Genomic DNA, 17970 nt, shown 5'->3' with positions numbered 1-17970 from the left:
ATCCCAGCCGGTTTCTATCCTATCTGCCACCAGTCCCACGCCACCTGCGGCCAACATTTTACCACTCCTGCCCTTGCTGCTCGCTTCCTCCCTCTTTCACTGCTCTCCCCGCGTCTTCTCCGTTGTCTCTTTTCACTGCCCCCGGGTCTCTGCCACACCTGTCTGCCATCAGTTCATCATCAGTTTTTCCGCACCTGTCTTTACTCAGCCCATCAGTCCAGGCCGTTGCGGCGCAAAGTCAAAGGGAGGGGCGCCGGTCTCGCCATAGTGGTATGTGTACATAAATATACATCAACCCCACCATAACAAACAGTTCACATTCATAATGAGCCGAGCATGCAGCGCAGTAGATTATAAAAACAGGGAGCGCGCCAACAGGATTAAATTAAACATTCAAACACTAAAATCCTTAAAAACCACACATGCAATTACTTAAAAAACCACACCGGCAAGGCAATTCACATGCAACAATAAAATCAATGGTACACAGGGGTTATTATATATTAAGATTCTTCACCTTTGGCATTTACTAAACCCAACAAAACAAAATGTAAAGGTTTCAACAGAAACTGCAGTGCAAAACACAATCTATGATCAATACAATCACTTCTGTCTGTTGTTATAAGGGCAGAGCTGACACATAAAATAATGCAGTTACTGTAATTCCATGGGATGTTAGCGTTTTGTATGACATTGTTCTATGATTGACTAAATGTTCCTGTTGGGAGAGAACATGTGTTAGTGTTTTGGAAGAATTATTTGATTTTGAGACATGTTTGCATTGTTTTGGTAGACATTGTGTATTGTGTTAGTGAATTATTGTATTTTGAAAATCGGTGTTGGGAGTTTAGTCTGATTTAGAGCATGAAATGAACTGTTTTGCCAATCGTGTGTTGTAGGTGTGTTGGTGCGTTAAGAGTTTAGGAGAGTTGTTAAAAGTATTGAAAAAAATTGTCATAGCGATCGTGAAAAACTGTAACGTTAACCCTTGTGTTGTCTTCCCGTCGACCATGCAATTTGTTTTTGTTTTTTCAACATTTTGGTCATCTTTTTCGAAAGTTGTTAAAAGTATTGAAAGAATTGTCATAGCGATTGGAAAAAACTGTAGTTTCTTTTGCTGCAGAAATTCAATACAAAAAAATGAATGACCCATCTCAGAGTAGCTTTATAGAATGTACGGTTTATGAAAAAAAAGGAGACTCCTCTTCCTCTCCCTCGTGAAGGCATTGTTCTTATTTTCTGTGTTCATGTACAGTATATTGTTTAAATAGATCCTCTCTAACTGTATGTACTACCATATGACCATGCGATTGAAAGAACCTCAACACCTGAGTGTGTTTCCTAGAAGGGAATCAGCTGTGATTGATCTATTTGCATAACCTCAATCAGCTGTTTCTCAATAAATGCATGTATAAAATACAGGGGATATATTTGTGTTTAAACATACAATATGATCAGCTGTTCGCTTTGACTTTAGCCTATAAGTTAGGTTTAGAACATGATGTTATCTGTTCTGACATACAGTGTGGAAGCATTTGTAAATTTGGCAGTAAAGATCCATTGTTTTGGTCTTGGTGGAGCTTGTTTGTAAAAGAAGTTCAAGCATTTTAAATGTGTGTTAACTGTATTCATTTTGTGTCAGAGCAACAAGAAATGTGTTAAAGTGCCCATATTATGAAAAAATCACTTTTTCTGGATTTGGGGTGTTCTTTTGTGTCTCTGGTGCTTCCACACACATACAAACTTTGAAAAAGTCCATCCATGGTGTTCTGAGTGAGATACGGTTTCTGAATGTGTCCTGCCTTCAGTCTCCTGGTGAGCTGTTCAAAATCGGCTCGGACTGTGACGTCACAGTCCCAAAATGAGCGGACAACAACACGTTAGCTCGTTAGCATGCTAACCGTTAGCATTAGCATGCTAACGCTAATGCTAACGCTTAGCATGCTACGTCGTTCTCAATAGCAAAGCACTGCTACAACACACACAAGTTCACCATAATCTCCCAAAAGAACTACTTCCATGTAGCCCTCATTTTAGAAGAAGTCTCCCAGCTAATCCTGCCTTGTAACTGACCAAAGTTGGAGAAACAGCCTTTCTTTTACTGTCTCTAGAGCTAGCTAGCTGACATGCTCTACATCTGAGCTACTGAGCGAATGCGGCGGTGCAATCAAAGATAGTACAGAAGAAGAAGATGAAAAGAGGTCTCACTCTGTAGCTAAAACAGAAACCAGGTGAAAAGAGGATCTGCAGCAGTGAGAGAGCGGGGCAGTACAACAACAATATGGTGTTTTTGAAAATTAAACCATGTAAACCTATTCCGGTACAACCTTAAAATACAGTTATGAACCTGAAAATGAGCATAATATGGGCGCTTTAATTGTAATAGCCTACACAGACGGATGTTGTGCTAACGGTGTTAAGAGTTTAGGAAAGTTGTTAAAAGTATTGAAAAAATTGTCATAGCAATCTTAAAAAACGGTAATGTAAACTCTCTACAAGGTCCATTTAGTTCCTGTTCTGGAGCTTTCAGTTGCATCACATTTGTAATTTACTTTAACCCCCAATTACAAATCAGTTTGTTAAACTTCAGGTTGCCATTGGAATAATATTCATACATTATATTATATTTCCAGTTTAAGTTACTTTGTGTGGGGGTTGTATGTGGTCATAGCATCTTTTAAAAGCTTAGAAAAATATAAAGCTTGGCCTGTGAGGACTGATACGCACCGCTCTGACATCACCACTGGATGGCGCCACAGTACTGGATTTACAAACACAGTTTGGCTTCAACTGCTGAAACTCAGAGTGAAAATGGACTACGGACACATTTAAAACACAAAGGATGATCTCTCTGCTGTTAAAGTGTAGTAAAGTGTAGTGTAAAGTGTCCATCAGGGGTGTCAAACTCATTTTCCCAGAGGGCCACACTGGAAAAAGAGAATCACACTGAGGGCCAGACATGGAGAGGTTATTGACGTGTTTTTGATACCGCATGTCACTTTTTTAAAACATTTTGGTAGCTTTTTACCTAATTTTTGTTGTTTTTGTTGCAACTTTTTTGTGGCTTTCTCGGACATTTGTCACCTTTTTGTAAATTTGTTGCTTTTTCCGACATTTTTGTACTTTTTTTGTCTAATTTTCGTTGACATGAAGCCCTACAAAATTCAAAAGAGTTCCTTAGCCATCATACAATTTAGCAAATCAAGCAAAACAATGATATATATATATTTTTTAACAACAACAACCTGTTTCACAGCCTGAATATGAAAACTCTCTCTCTGCTTCTGGGAGAATTTCTGATTCTCAGATTCGGCAAATCTAACATATTCTGCTTTGAATGTCATATAATTGCAGTTAAAAAAACACTTTCCTGTGTTTTTGGTTTGGCACACAACTAGGTGGGCCAAAATTGATTGTGAACCCAAATTGAGTTTGACACATGTGGCCTAGAGTATAACTGTCCTCTTCAGAATCAGAATCAGCTTTATCGGCCAGGTTTGCGCAAACAAATAAGGAATTTGACTCCGGTTAATCTTCGCTCTCAAAGTACGACACTCACTTAACATATAAAGACTAAACACAAAGGACAGTGAGAAAAATAAATAAAATGACTGAATCAGTAGAATTTCGAAATTTACAAAAAGTATACAATAACAATTGAAGAGAGGGAAGGAATATTACAATATCAGTATGGTCTGAGATTTAAGATTTGAATATAAATACAGTGCAAGGCAGTTCAGTGCAATGGTGTAATATTAATAACAATTATGTAATTGTAAAATTGAAAATATACATGAGGCAGATGAGCAGTGAACAGTGGTGATTGGCTTTGTTCAGTGTGAGGGTGGGGGGCTATTTCTGAGTGTTCAACAGAGCGACTGCTTGGGGAAAGAAGCTGTCTCTGTGTCGGCTGGTTTTGGAGAACAGCGCCCTGTATCGCCTACCAGAGGGAAGGAGGGTAAACAGTTTGTGACCAGGATGTGAGGGCTCTGCAGAGATTTTTGCTGCCCTTTTCCTGACCCTGGACCGGTACAGGTCCTGGATGGAGGGAAGGTCAGCTCCAATGATCCTCTCTGCAGCCCTAATTGTCCGTTGCAGTCTGGCCCTGTCCCGTTTGGTTGGCTGACCCAAACCGGACAGTGGTGGAGGTGCAGATGGCAGACTGGATGACGGCTGAGTAGAAAGTGGTCAGCAGCTCCTTAGGCAGATTGAACTTCCTTAGCTATCGCAGGAAGCAGAAAGTCCACTGTCATCTCCATGGTCTTCTTGGCATTTAACTCCAGGTGGTTCTGACTGCACCATTGGACCAGCTTGTTTCCTCATGTTGCATATTAGGGTGTTTCCAAATTCACAGTTTAGTGTACATGACTTTCAGTCTTTGACACCTGATTTCCTGAAAGTTTTGTGGTAGTCTCCAGGCTGCGAGGAAACAGGAATTGAAAGAGAAAATTATAAAAGTCAGTAGTTATTGTGGCTGTTTTATTGTTATGCAGCGAAATATATAAAAAAAGGAAATTACAAGCAGGTTTTCTTAGATCAACAGCTGCTACTGCTGCTTTCAGTTCACACAAACACATTCTGGCCCAAAGGTTTAGAGAACTGGAGTGTGTGAGGTTGTAGGTTTATTCCCCTGACAGATAGGACAAAAATCTGACTAAAGTGAAACATAACTTCTTATAGCTCCGGCTCAGAGTCCCCTGCCTCTGGTTCGCTGTCTCTGGACCAGTGTGGGCGCCTGGCAGACACCAGCGGGGAGGATGTGGGACCCAAAGCCAACTTCTGTCACCAGCCGTCCCCTCGGGAGGACGAGAAGCCGCACTGTGTCTCCGCCTCAACAGATCCCAACCGTCTCCAGCTTCCCTTCAGTGGACAGCCGGGGCAAGGCTCTGATGCCCCCCACTCATCAGGTAGATGAAATCATTACAGGTGTATCTTTAGTGGCTGTGTACTGTGTGTTTCCCAGAGACCTCTGTGTTTACCCAGAAACCCTCCTCTCCCCAACTCCCTGCTCCCTACTAACAGGAAACAATGCCTACTGAAAAATAATTATAATCGATGGGAAAAGATTCTAAGGTTCGGCAAAAACCCAACCCCGTCAAAAAGCCCAATATTCAGCCGAATCCAAAGCCGAATCCTGGATTCGGTGCATCCCTACTGCAAACATGAATCCATTAGCTGTCAACTACTAAATTAATTGCCAACTATTTGGATAGGTTTACCTAAGGGTTAGCCTTGAGTCATTTTATTATGGGAAAAAAGTACTTGTGATTTCAGCTTGTTAATGTGAATATGTTCTCATTTCTTCACTTCTCTGTGACAGTAACATGTAACTGTGACATTTTATAGACCAAACACCTTCCATTAATTGAGAAATTTTTTTTTTTGCATGCATGTCTGTGTCTGTGTCTGTGTGTGTGTCTGTGTGTCTGTCTGTGTGTTGGTGCGTCTGTTTGTGTGCGTGTGCTTTGCCAGGCCTCTCCACCTCAACCCAACCCAGCAAAGAAAGAGGGAGCAGTGATATCTCCAAATTCTCTGCAGACATCTTTAAGAGCAGTTGTGAGCTGGAAAAGGTACAGTTACAGTTTTTATTACTTTATTTATTTATTTTTGATTAGGACAATGCACATTAATCAACATTTCTGTAAATGCGCCAGTGTTAACCAGGCGGCCAATTTTCAACTGTAGGGAAATGAAACGCCACAACGGGGAAATGAAACGCCACAATAACGGGACAGTTGTGGTTAGGAAGAGAATAACGAGGAAAGGAACTACACCACACGCGGGACGCAATCCCCGGTCTCTGTGGTGAAAGTCCCGTGTTGTTTGACCCATCCTCCACCCCCCCCAGACCAACCTCCCTGCACGGACTTTCGTCTTATCGACACTACTCGCTACCGTCATCGTTCTGTGATCACGAAATATGCTTCCCATTGAAATACATTGCTTTAAAATTTGTAATCGCCACACCTAAAAAACGACATGTACGTGTCCTGTCCACGACTCAATAGATTCAATAACGTAATTATATAACGAACTGCCATGAGACCGGGCTGCACAGTAACATAGCTCAAGCACGGCGTTCGTCATGCGGCTGGTCGTGACTGTTTTCCCAAGATGGCGCCTGCCTGTATACGTGTACAATACTGTCTTCATAAACTATCTTTTTAATAAACTGTCTGTACACTTACAAAGTTCTCAATGCCTCGGTTTACATGTAGGGACCCTCATTATGCTAGCGTGGAAGTGTGGTGATATTTTGAGCCTTGTTAGTGGTGTAGAAATAGCGATTTATTTTTACTTTCCTTGTGCCCCGACGACTAGCGTTATAAGCTAATTAGCGGTTTGTGCTAAAACTGGTCACATTCGATTAGCATGAAAACATATCCCAGAGAAGGGTCGACTCGGTACACATTTGTTATTAACCCCTAGGTTCATTTTGCGCCGGATTTGTCCTTTAAGGCCCAGATATACTTACTTTTAACGTGTTCGCGTACGTAAGATGGCTGCCGTGCGTATCCTGCGTTCCGTTAGAGCGTAGGTTGTGCTCGTCTTCAGAAATGAACGCTACACGTCTGCAAGATGCAGTTCAAGGCCGTAAGCATGAAGTGAACATTGCAAATCTACAGAGATGCCTGTAGTATGTTTATCATATATAAATATTGGGGTGGGGGGGATGTGTAAAAGTACACAAGGATGTATGTAAACAATGCAGGTTGCGCTGCTGCTTCTCTGCTTGTTAAAAAGCTCTCATATCTGGGCACACACATGATTCAAACATGCTAGCTCCGTCCGCGGGTTTAGCGAAATTTAGCGAAATTTAGCGTCCAGCAACCAGTTTATCTACGGATCGAGTCAAAATGAGCATTCTGATTAATAGTGGACGGGTTGTTGGTGAAATAACGTAAAATTAATGAGAAAATAATGACTGTGAACAGAGCAGAGAGCAGAACAGAGCTGCTGTTGCTCCTGTGCGCTTTTACTCAGTGTTATCATTAGATGCGTTGCACGTCTCACAGAAAACAACGTACGCAGAGTGCGTACAGTATTACTGCTGCCGGCACCACTGACTCCGGATAACCCAGTGTCCGTATGTTGATATTATAATGGCTGTGCTTGCAGGAGAATGCTCATTTTGTCGTGGTGGACATGGTGCTGGAGGTGCTGGAAGCGGTGAAGTGGAGTCTGAGCGGTGAGGGGTGGACACACTGCGACATGTGCAGAGACAGACACAGGAGCGCGGCAGAGGACGAACAAAGGCACGTGCAGATCTGCAGTGCAGGCGATCCTACACAAGACAACACCGAGACATCACACGGAAACACACACTACTCCTGTGCGCACACACACCAACGCACGCAGGATGAAGAGGAAGCTGAACATCTGCCAAAGACTTTCTCTGTCCTCTCCAATGACAGCGGGTTTGAAGGTAAAATGATTTACACTGCACATTTAGAAATAACAGAATATAGAAGATTATAACCGAGAGATTTTTAAAACATTTTCTTATCATTACTTTTTAATTAGTCTTGCATTGCTAGACCTTCTTCACAGCGCTGCGGAAGAAGGTCTGGCTAGTCCACACCAGCATTCCTGGATGGGAGAGAAACATGCTCTGGTTTATTGGCATTTCTTTAAACCAATCAGAATCGTCTGATTGGTCGGCGCTATGCCTCGGACACAATGACAGTGCCGCTGCAAAATAGTCTCAGGAAGGAACTAGTTTTGGTGGAACGTGTGTACGTTCAGAAGTAGTTTTAGTCGTGCAACAGAAACCTCAGATTGGACAGATAGTCTAGCTAGCTGTCTGGATTTACCCTGCAGAGATCTGAGGAGCAGTTAACCACAGTCCTCACAAATCAGCCGGAGGTTAGAACCCCGACACAGAGACACAGGAAGGTGATGGACATCTGGCCGAAAAGAGGGTCATGTGGCGGAAATGTCCGGCGGCACCTGAACAAACCCGGAGGTGGAGCGATGTCGATATAGACTAATTTTATAATAGTATCGTATTTTTTATTTCTTACTTTGCTATGGAATTTTCAGAGACTTTCCTCCCCCCGAAAACACTCCCATAGGTAATTTGTTCAAGCAGCAATTACAGCTCATCTTTGTGTTCATAGTTACGGCGCCCTCTGGTGGCAGCAGTAGTTATGACGCAAAGCAGGAAGTAAGGTGAGGAAATATAAGAGCGCCATTTGCAAACAGCAATTTATTAACCGGTATTTTTAAACCTTACGAAACAAATGGAACTACATCACGTTCTGTGTCACGTGGGACCGTTTCACAACATAAATGACGTGTTTAAAACCGCAACCGTTCTCTGGTTTAGACATGTGCTTTTTACAGCGAGAGTAGACACTAAGGGCGCTTTTCCATTACATGGTACCTGCTCGACTCGCCTCGACTCTACTCGCCTTTTTTGGTTTTCCATTACGAAAAAAAGTACCTGGTACCTGCTAACAGGTACTTTTTTTAGTACCACCTCAGTCGAGGTTCCAAGCGAGCCGAGGCGAGCCGAGAAGGTGACGTGAAAACCCTGCAGGCTGTTGACTGGTCGGAAAGAATCGTCACTGATCACTGCATTGCTAGCGAGAGACGGCATTTTTAAATAGTTTAGCCAGCGGTGTTTTTTTGCTGCCGGAGGCTCCACGCAGAGCTTTCTCCGTAGCATACAAGTGGCCTGATGGTTATACTGGTGCGCTGGTGTGTGATGTGTGATGTGTGTGTGTGTGTGTGGGGAGCTGGTGAGCGAGGGAGAAGTGAGAGAGTGACGGCGATTATCTCCGCAGCGAGTATCGACTCTAGAGTCATATATATGTGAGAGAAACTAAGCGGTAGCGACTCTAGAGTCATATATATGTGAGAGAAACTAAGCAGTAGCGACTCTAGAGTCATATATATGTGAGAGAAACTAAGCGGTATCGACTCTAGAGTCTATATATGTGAGAGAAACTAAGCGAGTATCGACTCTAGAGTCATATATATGTGAGAGAAACAAAGTGTCTCCCCTGTTCTTTCTGACCACGGTGGGAGATCTGGAGCAGTAAACATTAACTATCTCTTTGATATCATGTTGTTTACGGAGACGGAGAACCAGGAAATGAGTCGGGGAAAAGCAACGCTACTAAGCCACGCCCACGGCAGTCGCTATGACGACCAGCCACGCTGAGGCGGTACTAAAATCTGCAATGGAAAACGGACGCACAGCGCGTCGAGGCGAGTAGAGTCGAGGCGAGTCGAGCAGGTACCATGTAATGGAAAAACGCCATAAGCGACGTCCGGTTTCATATTTGTCAGTCAACTTTTCAAAATACATTCGGGAATACACTCAAAACATTCGGGGCTGAAGCCCCGGCATAATCAGCGGACGCCGCGTCTGTGTCAGTGGTGAGGCCGCGCTTTTGATGCGCAGAGGTGTTCGATGCGGGGCTGCACTGCAGAGAGAAATAAACGCAAGTCGTCCTCCACCCTGCAGCCTTGATCTGTATTTGTTTTTAATCAGGGTCAGTGCGGAAAAAAACCCACACTCACACAAGTAGGTGGAGGTGAAGGGGATTAGGACTTTCATAACCTTAGTGGAGATCTGGGGGAACTCGCTCTCCGCAGACAACCAGAAACGCGTGATCGGCACTTCTCCCAGTCTCTGTCACACTGCGGCAAAGGTGCAGCAAAAACGTAGGGAATAAACTCAGGATCATATTCCCTACATTTTTGCTGGGTCCTGTCTCCTCCCTTAACGCTGACTTCTGTTGACTTGGGACAAGGAATCGATGCATTTTAAAGCTAATACACGCACGCACAATTACCGATATCAATAGAGCTGCATACAGAGTTATCTTTTCTTCGTGTGTCGCTCCTCCCCTGTGGCTCTTTGGCGCCCCCCAGGGGAAAACCGCTGTATTAGACGGTAAGAATGAACGACCGACATCATAGTACAGTTTGGAGGACTTGATGCATTTTACTGCTTATGTATTGTATCCATTGTATCCTTATGTGCATAAAGCAGGTGGATAGAAAAGTAGCTATGGTCGCATTTTCGCCAGTTGTGGAAAGTAACTAAGTATTGTACTTTAGTACTTTACTTGAGTAGTTCCATTCTCTCCTATTTAATTCTTTAAAATTCACAATGTTTATTTGATAACTTTAGTTACTTGTTACTTTGCAGATATGTAATCTTCTTAAACATGCCTGAATATTCTGTGTTTTCTTTTCAGACTACGTAGTCGACAGGACATTGACACTGACACATTTTGTCACAAAGTAAGAAAAACACACGAATGACGACGATGATGAGCGTGTGTCGGTCCAAATCTACACCTTTAGTTCAGATTTTGTGCGTCAATGTGTGGTTTCTCATGATTCAGTGCAGAGTGGCTGGCCCAGCAGCTGGTGCTGGACTTCAGGAGGAGCTGGCTTCCCTCCCATGAGCCTCGGCGTGGAAGGAAAAGCCTCCGCAGCTCCCTGCAGGAGGTGAGAACACATCACAGAGACCAGACGTCACCTGTGGACACTCGTGCTTTATAACTGTTTTAATCCAGACACCGCGTTCCTATGGACAGCCTTGTATGATACCCTACGAAATGATGACGACAGCTGGCTAGTCACATGATGGTCTCATAATGTTAATTTTAGTAGTCTGAACAGTTTACATTAGCTGACAATGTGACTGTGTGCCAGGTACAGAGCACCGTGAGGTGACAGTCATTTCAGAGGCTGTTACAATTAATTTCATCTGACAAAATAAGTGTCATGCTGGTTAGGTGTTAGGGGTTCGGATTTAGGGTTAGGGGTTGGGTTTAGGGGTTAGGTTTAGGGGTTAGGGGTTAGGGGGTTAGGGTGAAAACAGGTCAGTTTAGACTCCTAAATAACTAGTTGAGATTAGAACATAATTGTGCTCGTTTCCTGGGTGAAAGTCTTATGAGTTCTCCTTAACTTTTTGCGGGATATGAACTCAGCTCCCCAGCTTGAAAGCCCTGTGTGTTACGAGCCAAACATCCCCCCGGCCTCCTCCCTAGGTGGATCTTCCCGCTCTTATACAGCAGCAGTCAATGTGTAGCTGACAATAATAAATACGTTGGACACATACCAATTGCAGCGCTTTACTTTACATAGCCATATTTACGAATGCTTCACAAAAGCAGCTAGACATGTCCATGAAAGCGCATACCTCTGAAACGTCTTGTCAGCCTTTGCTCATACTAAATATGTTATAGTTAGTAGTTATAAATGGTAACTGCAGGCGTGACCTTACAGTAAGCATGCTAAGAATAACGTGTGGGATCAGCATGGGAGTGAAAAATGAAAAACATTTCTTTGTATATGAACTATTTTGTATTCCTCGAGGTTAGGGCTGGGTACCGAACTTTTTGGGCACCAACCAAATTGACTTCTTTTGTATCAAGAAAAATGCCTCGTCATTTAATACTAAATGTCTTGCCAGCTGCCAGGAACTGGAGGTGTGGTGGTGAGCAGCGGAAGCATGGCAGAGGAGATCAGACTGAGGACCAGGATGAGAGGATCCCTGAGCTGGGCCCCGCCACGCTTCCAGATCATCTTCACTGCTCAGCCGACACACAGGTCCTCACCTCGTCTAGGGTTGGGCATCGTTTGGATTTTAACAATTCGGATTCCAATCTCAATTCTTCCTTCCAATTCCAGTTCATTGCGATTCTTGATTTTGATTATTTGAGGGTTAGAGTTGAATTGAGTCACGTGCTTATTTCACAGATAAGAAGAACATTTTATTTTGATTGAATGGTGATTTAGTTTAACCAGGCCTTTTCAAGGTAAATTAAAGCCACATTTTTAGAGTGCTGTTTTCTGTGCTCCATGGCTGCGACACAACAAGGGTCTGGAAGGACGTGGGCGGCTACGGAAACCAAAACTTGCGGGTGGTAAATTTGGAACAATGATGATCGGATTAAAGAACCAAATTTTCCAAACAATTCCATTAAAAAAACGATTTCATTGAAATCGTTTAAAAACTTACGATTCCAATTAAATTGTTTTTGGAACTTTATTTGGAACTGGTTGGAACCGGTTCTCGATGCCCAAACCTAACTACATCGGACGATACTCAATACAAATACAAAAAAATAAATAAAAGAGAATAGATACAGTATATGGATGTTCAAAGTTGACTGTTTCCTCCTCCAGACGCAGTGAGGTTGTGGCTCTGCAGCACTTCCTGTGTGCAGGCTGTGGGACAGCGGTGGAGCCCAGTGAGTATCGAACTGGAAACATTTTTAAATTGTGTGATAGGGTGGCACTGTACAGTTTGAAGCAAAGATTAGGGTGCTATAAAAAGCCTGTCTGAGTTCTGCCTCTCTCTCTCTCTTTCTCTCTCTCTCTCTGCCACCAGGGTACATCAAGAAACTGCGGTATTGTGAATATCTCGGCAGGTACGTTGAATAATCTGATAGTATCATACAGTAAATTAGGAATACTAATGTATGGTAGGGCTCTACTCGACTCAACTAACTTTTTTTTGGTCAAAAAAAAAGTCTCACTCCTAGGGTGTCACACCCCTTGGTCAGGGCCCTTTAGCTTCTCAGTGAGATGCCGGGGGCATTCAACTCATTCAAAATGTAGTCCCATCCGTAACGATATTTGATGCTCTGGGTAACACTTTTGGCGTCATTTTTCAACACGCTTGGTCGGGACCCTTGGCATCACTTTTTGACGCTGTGGGTCGGGATGGATTTGGTGTCTCTTTTCCACTCGCAGCGTTAAACCGTTTTGTTAGGGTTAGGGATGGATTGTGGGTGGGTTTACAAAATGTACGTTTAAAGGTGCTGTAGGTAGGACTGTGAAGATCCAGGACTTAGCCAAAATGTTTTAACATCAACAACTTCTCAGTCCCTCCCCCCTTTCCGATAAAGCCCAAAACGTTCTCCTAAGCCCCTCCCCCCAACAAGGGAGAATGAATGCGTGCGCATGAGCAGTGATTGACACACAGTTAGACCCCCCCCCCCCAGCCCCGAACAGGGGCTACAGGCTGTAGGTGATGCTAGAGGAGACAGATTTTGTTTTTTTAAATGACCTGCTTCATGTAGTTCTACTGGAACATAGGGTCAGTTTCAGCAAATATGACAGAAAGGTGGTTTTATAAGGCTTACCTAGTGCACCTTTAAGTGACACATTAGTCAAGAACGTAACACAAACCCAACAAAAAACATCGAAAATATCATCAAAAAAGTTTCTTTAATTTTGAACAGATGAAAAAGGTAGTTCATGGACGAGAAGACAACACGAGGGTTACGTGTATTCTCGTTTAGCGTGCAGTGCTTTTGGTCTTTAAGCAAAATCATTAAGCTGAATCCAATGATTGTAATAATTTGTGATTCATCTGTCAGGTATTTCTGCGACTGCTGCCACGGTGGCTCTGAGGCTGTGATTCCAGGTCGACTTCTGTCCTCCTGGGACTTTGGCAGGTAGTAATCTAACAACATTATGGATATGAATATTAGTCAAACATGAAGTTAAAATGCATTGGTGGAATGTAGCTAAATACATTTACTCAAGTACTGTCCCTAATTTCAAATGTTGAGGTACTTGTACTTTACTTGAGTCATTTCTTTTCATGCCACTTTCTACTTCTACTCCGCTACATTTCAGAGAGAAATATTGTACTTTTTACTCCAATACATTCATCTGACAGCTTTAGTTACTAGTTACTTTAAACATTAAGATTTCTGCACACAAAACACATGTAGTTTATAAAATCTGAGGTTTTATTATAAATGAACAAGCCAACAATATAACGGCCTACAAGTCCAGCTGACATGATTAGACCATTAAACACACAACTGTTTGGATCCTAAATAAAGGATCTGACAGAAGACCTGAGAGCAAGTAACAATGCCATTAATACTAATTTACAAGACAAATGTTAATAATAAAAGCATGCTTATTTATATAACATGATTCAATAATAATGGAGTTTCATTTATCTCTTCATTAAATCTCTCATAATTATATGAATATTGCAGATACCCTGTGAGTGATTTCTCCAAACAGCTGCTGGAGTCCGTGTGGCAGCAACCGCTGTTTGACCTGACCTGCGTCGGTAAGACTCTCTACAGCCGAGTGAAGGAGCTCGAAAAGTTCAGGGTGAGTTAACCCTTGTGTTGTCCTCGGGTCAATTTGACCCATTTAAAAAAATTTGCGCTATTGCTAATACACATTTCTTGAAACCCTCACCCATTTTCTCCAAAGTGTAAACACAAAACCAAATTCTCAAACTATATTCACTAAACACCTGACTCTGCTGGCTGCCAAAATCAAACAATGCTTTCAGATTATCAGGTCGATAACTTAACACTACAGAACACAGTGTCCAGGGCATGTAATTAAAGAAAAAAAACTTTATTTAATAACAATAATAATAACAATAATAATAATAATAATAATAATAATAATAATAATAATAATAATAATACATTTTATTTGGCGGACACCTTTCTAGATACACAGGGACATCTTACATGTTTAAGAGGGTATAAAAGGAGGAAATACAATAGAATACATTTAGCTCCATAGAAATACATTTAACAAAATAGCATCTGAAAAGTGCTAAGAAACGTCAGAAAAGCAGTAAAAAAAAGTGTGTCAGGAGGGTTTCTATGGCGATGCAGTGCTATGAATTCTTAAAGATTAAAAGCTTTACTAAAAAGGTAGGTCTTTAAAAAAAAATTTTAATTAATTGACTGTGTCTGCCTGTCGAATGTGGGAGGGGAGGGCATTCCAGAGACTTGGTGCAGAACAGGTGAAGGCCCTGGCCCCCATGGTGGAGAGGCAGAATGTGGGGGTGACAAGGAGGCCAGTCAAGGAAGAGTGGAGGGAGCGAGCAGGGACATAGCCTGGTAGGAGGTCAGTAATGTAGCTGGGTGCAAGATTATGGAGTACTTTGTAGGTGACGAGGAGGTTCTTAAATTCAATACGGTAGTGCACAGGGAGCCAGTGTAGATTGATAAGGATAGGTGAGATATGTTCAGATGATCTGGTACCAGTGAGGATTCTAGCAGCAGAATTCTGAATGAGTTGGAGTCTGAGGGCATGAATTAGGGTTTCAGTGCTGGATTGTGACAGTGAGGGTCTGAGCCTGCAGATGTTGCGGAGGTGAAAAAACGAAGTCCGGGTAATTGCTTTAATCTGGGATTCGAATGAAAGGGAACTGTCCAGAATGACACCAAAGCTTTTGACTTGAGTTGGCAGAGGGACCAAGATCTCATCTATGGTAATGTTGATGTCATGCTGTTTTGAAAGAGTGGATTTGGAACCAATGAGCACGACTTCTGTCTTATTGCCATTAAGTTTCAGAAAGTTTGTTTTCATCCAGTTTTGAATGTCTTGAAGAAAGTTGCTGAGTGAGGTGGGAGGAAGGGGAGATAGTTTTGTGGAGAGGTAGAGATGAGTGTCGTCAGCATAGCAGTGGAAGTGTATTTTGTGGTGTCTCATGATCTTGCCCAGGGGAAGGAGGTATATAACGAAGAGGAGAGGACCAAGCACTGACCCCAGGGGGACACCCTGTGGTGCAGTCGCACAAGCTGATTTATAGTGTTTGAGGTGAACAAACTGTTGACCTTGAGGTAAGAACAAAACCACCTGTGCACCACCTGTGATACCAATGCTGGCCAGACATTCAATGAGGAGGGGATGTGAGATGGTGTCAAAGGCAGCACTCAGGTTGAGTAAGATGAGGATGGACAGTAGGCAGGAGTCAGCTGCACAGAGTAGGTCGTTGGTGATTTTTCACCAATGCTGTTTCAGTGCTGCGTTTATCACGGAAACCAGACTGGAAATGCTCATACAGGTCATTGTATTTGAGATGTTGATGTAGGTGATTTGCCACGACCCGCTCCAGTATCTTGGAGACAAATGGAAGGTTGGAGATGGGACGGAAGTTGTTCAAATCATCAGGATCAGCATTGGGCTTTTTGAGGATGGGAGTGACAGTCTATCAGTCTGATAGTTCATGCAGTAAACACATTTTGCAATGAAAACAAAATGTATATCACAACTTGTACAGTGAACATCTTGTACACTGCAAGTAGTGTGAGTACTACAATATTGAATGTCTGTATTTTAGGCACTTGTAGAACAATACAGTAGTCAAACTGCAAAAGGCCGAAGATGAAAGAAAATGAAATGAAAAGCGCATGACAGTACACTAAAAAATATTGTGAAACCGCAATATCAAAGTTAATGCCTCAGCATCACATCTGTGCACTCGGATCTAGATTACATTTTCTGCAATTGGGTTGATCACCTCAGTAGAAACATGTTTGCAATTTTGGGTCGTTTAATATTACAATATATTATTATCTAATGTCACAAGAGACATTTTACAGGTTTTACTGCAATATTTTGAGTATATTGATACTGATACTGATAATACTTCTGTACGTTTACTAAAGCACTGCAGACATTTGAATGCTGGACTTTAACTTGTAATGCTTTCATATTGTTGTACTTTTATTTAAGAGAGTAATTCTTCCATCTCTGGCAAAAAGTCAGTAAAATGTTCTTGAATCACTTCAAAGCAGGTCCAACACAGAGAACACAACAGCACCATTAACTTTATTCGGTAATTTTATTGACTGTCCTCTCCTTAACTTCCTTCCTTCCTTCCTTCCTCCTGTTCCTCTCTTCTTCAGGAGGTGCAGGATCAGCTGATCGGCATCAAGAAGCTGCTGACAGCCTGCAGATTATCTGGAAGGTACACAGAACATTTATGTTTATATATCTTCCACAACCTTTGGATGAAATATAATGTTGTAGTACTGTACTTGTTTAGAGATTGTGAACTACAGTAACATGGCCACTGAGTGTAGGATTTAAAAACAGTTCAACTTTGGCGCCATCCAGTGGCAGCATCAAAAAAAGATCCTGGGCACAGAGAGATGCATGCCTCTGTTTCACAAAAACACACAAACATGCTATGTTTTTAAACTTATTCTAGTTAGAATGTAATAAAAGCATTTTACCTTTTTTTTGTCTAAAGAGGATTGGATTTTTTATTGATGCTCACTGGATTTGTTAATGTCCTCCTATACCAAAGAGCACCATGTTATTTTCACAAAGACAATAAGTTCCAACAATCTCTCCAGTTCTTCGTGTTTTACACAAAACATTTTGTACTTTTACTAAACTGTAGTATTTCTACCCGTACTTAAGTGAAGTATGAGTACTTCCTTCTCCACTGACAACCAGACCTCTTAAAAAAAGAGAGGAACTTTTCTAAAACAGGGAGCAGCCTGCCTCTGCAGGTGTCTGTCTCTGTCACTTGATCAGTGAAGCTACGACGGAGGATTAGGGACACATCAAGGGGAAAAAAATTAAGGGGGAAGATTTTTTATTTATTTTGCATGTCGAGAATAAAGTCGAAATGTTGAGAATTAAGTCGAAATGGCGAGAATGAAGTCAACATGACGAGAATTAAGTTGAAATACTTTTTCGAGAATAAAGTCGAAACGTCGAGAATAAAGTCAACATGACGAGATATGTTTATAGGTGCTGTACATTTGAAAATACCATTTCGAGAATAGAGTCGACATGTCGAGAAAAAAGTTGATATTTCAAGAATCAAGTCGGACTTTTGAGAATAAACCAAACTAATAGTCTTCTACAAAATGCCTTGTGAAGGCCGATATGAACTTGTGAAATTATACTTCAGAATCTGTTTTAATAACAAGGAAATTCTTTCTCTTTTAGCGCATAAACACAGTATCATGTATCGTAAGTATTAGGACTTTGAAGAGATTGTGCCGAAAATTGCGTCTGCTCAGAAGGAGAAAGCACACAAAATTGGAAGAGGTGGTCGTATTCCTGCAAACTGAAATAACTTGTATGGACAGATGCATTATGGGTACTGATGGTTACACCTACGCACAATACAGAGAGGAGATGTTGCATCACAGGACACAACAAGACAATTGATCAAAGTGTTTGATCCTGAAGGAGTGGAGC

At 42.1% G+C, this 17970-nt stretch overlaps 1 protein-coding gene across 3 annotated transcripts in view; it reads left to right on the top strand.

Moving 5' to 3' along the window:
- Positions 1–17970, top strand: part of rubcnl (rubicon like autophagy enhancer) — a 49587-nt gene that overhangs the window by 29180 nt on the left and 2437 nt on the right. For all 3 annotated transcript variants that reach the window (XM_039818883.1, XM_039818884.1, XM_039818885.1), the window contains exons 4-14: positions 4681–4907; positions 5473–5570; positions 7120–7426; positions 10215–10260; positions 10365–10470; positions 11441–11577; positions 12157–12221; positions 12362–12401; positions 13356–13433; positions 13992–14112; positions 16659–16720. In XM_039818883.1, the coding sequence (XP_039674817.1) occupies positions 4681–4907; positions 5473–5570; positions 7120–7426; positions 10215–10260; positions 10365–10470; positions 11441–11577; positions 12157–12221; positions 12362–12401; positions 13356–13433; positions 13992–14112; positions 16659–16720 (1287 nt within the window). The remainder of the gene's footprint in view (positions 1–4680; positions 4908–5472; positions 5571–7119; positions 7427–10214; positions 10261–10364; positions 10471–11440; positions 11578–12156; positions 12222–12361; positions 12402–13355; positions 13434–13991; positions 14113–16658; positions 16721–17970) is intronic.

Source organism: Perca fluviatilis, chromosome 12 (assembly GCF_010015445.1).
Source record: "Perca fluviatilis chromosome 12, GENO_Pfluv_1.0, whole genome shotgun sequence".
Taxonomy (NCBI): Eukaryota; Metazoa; Chordata; class Actinopteri; order Perciformes; family Percidae; genus Perca; species Perca fluviatilis.
This window is presented reverse-complemented; position numbering and strand designations above follow the sequence as displayed.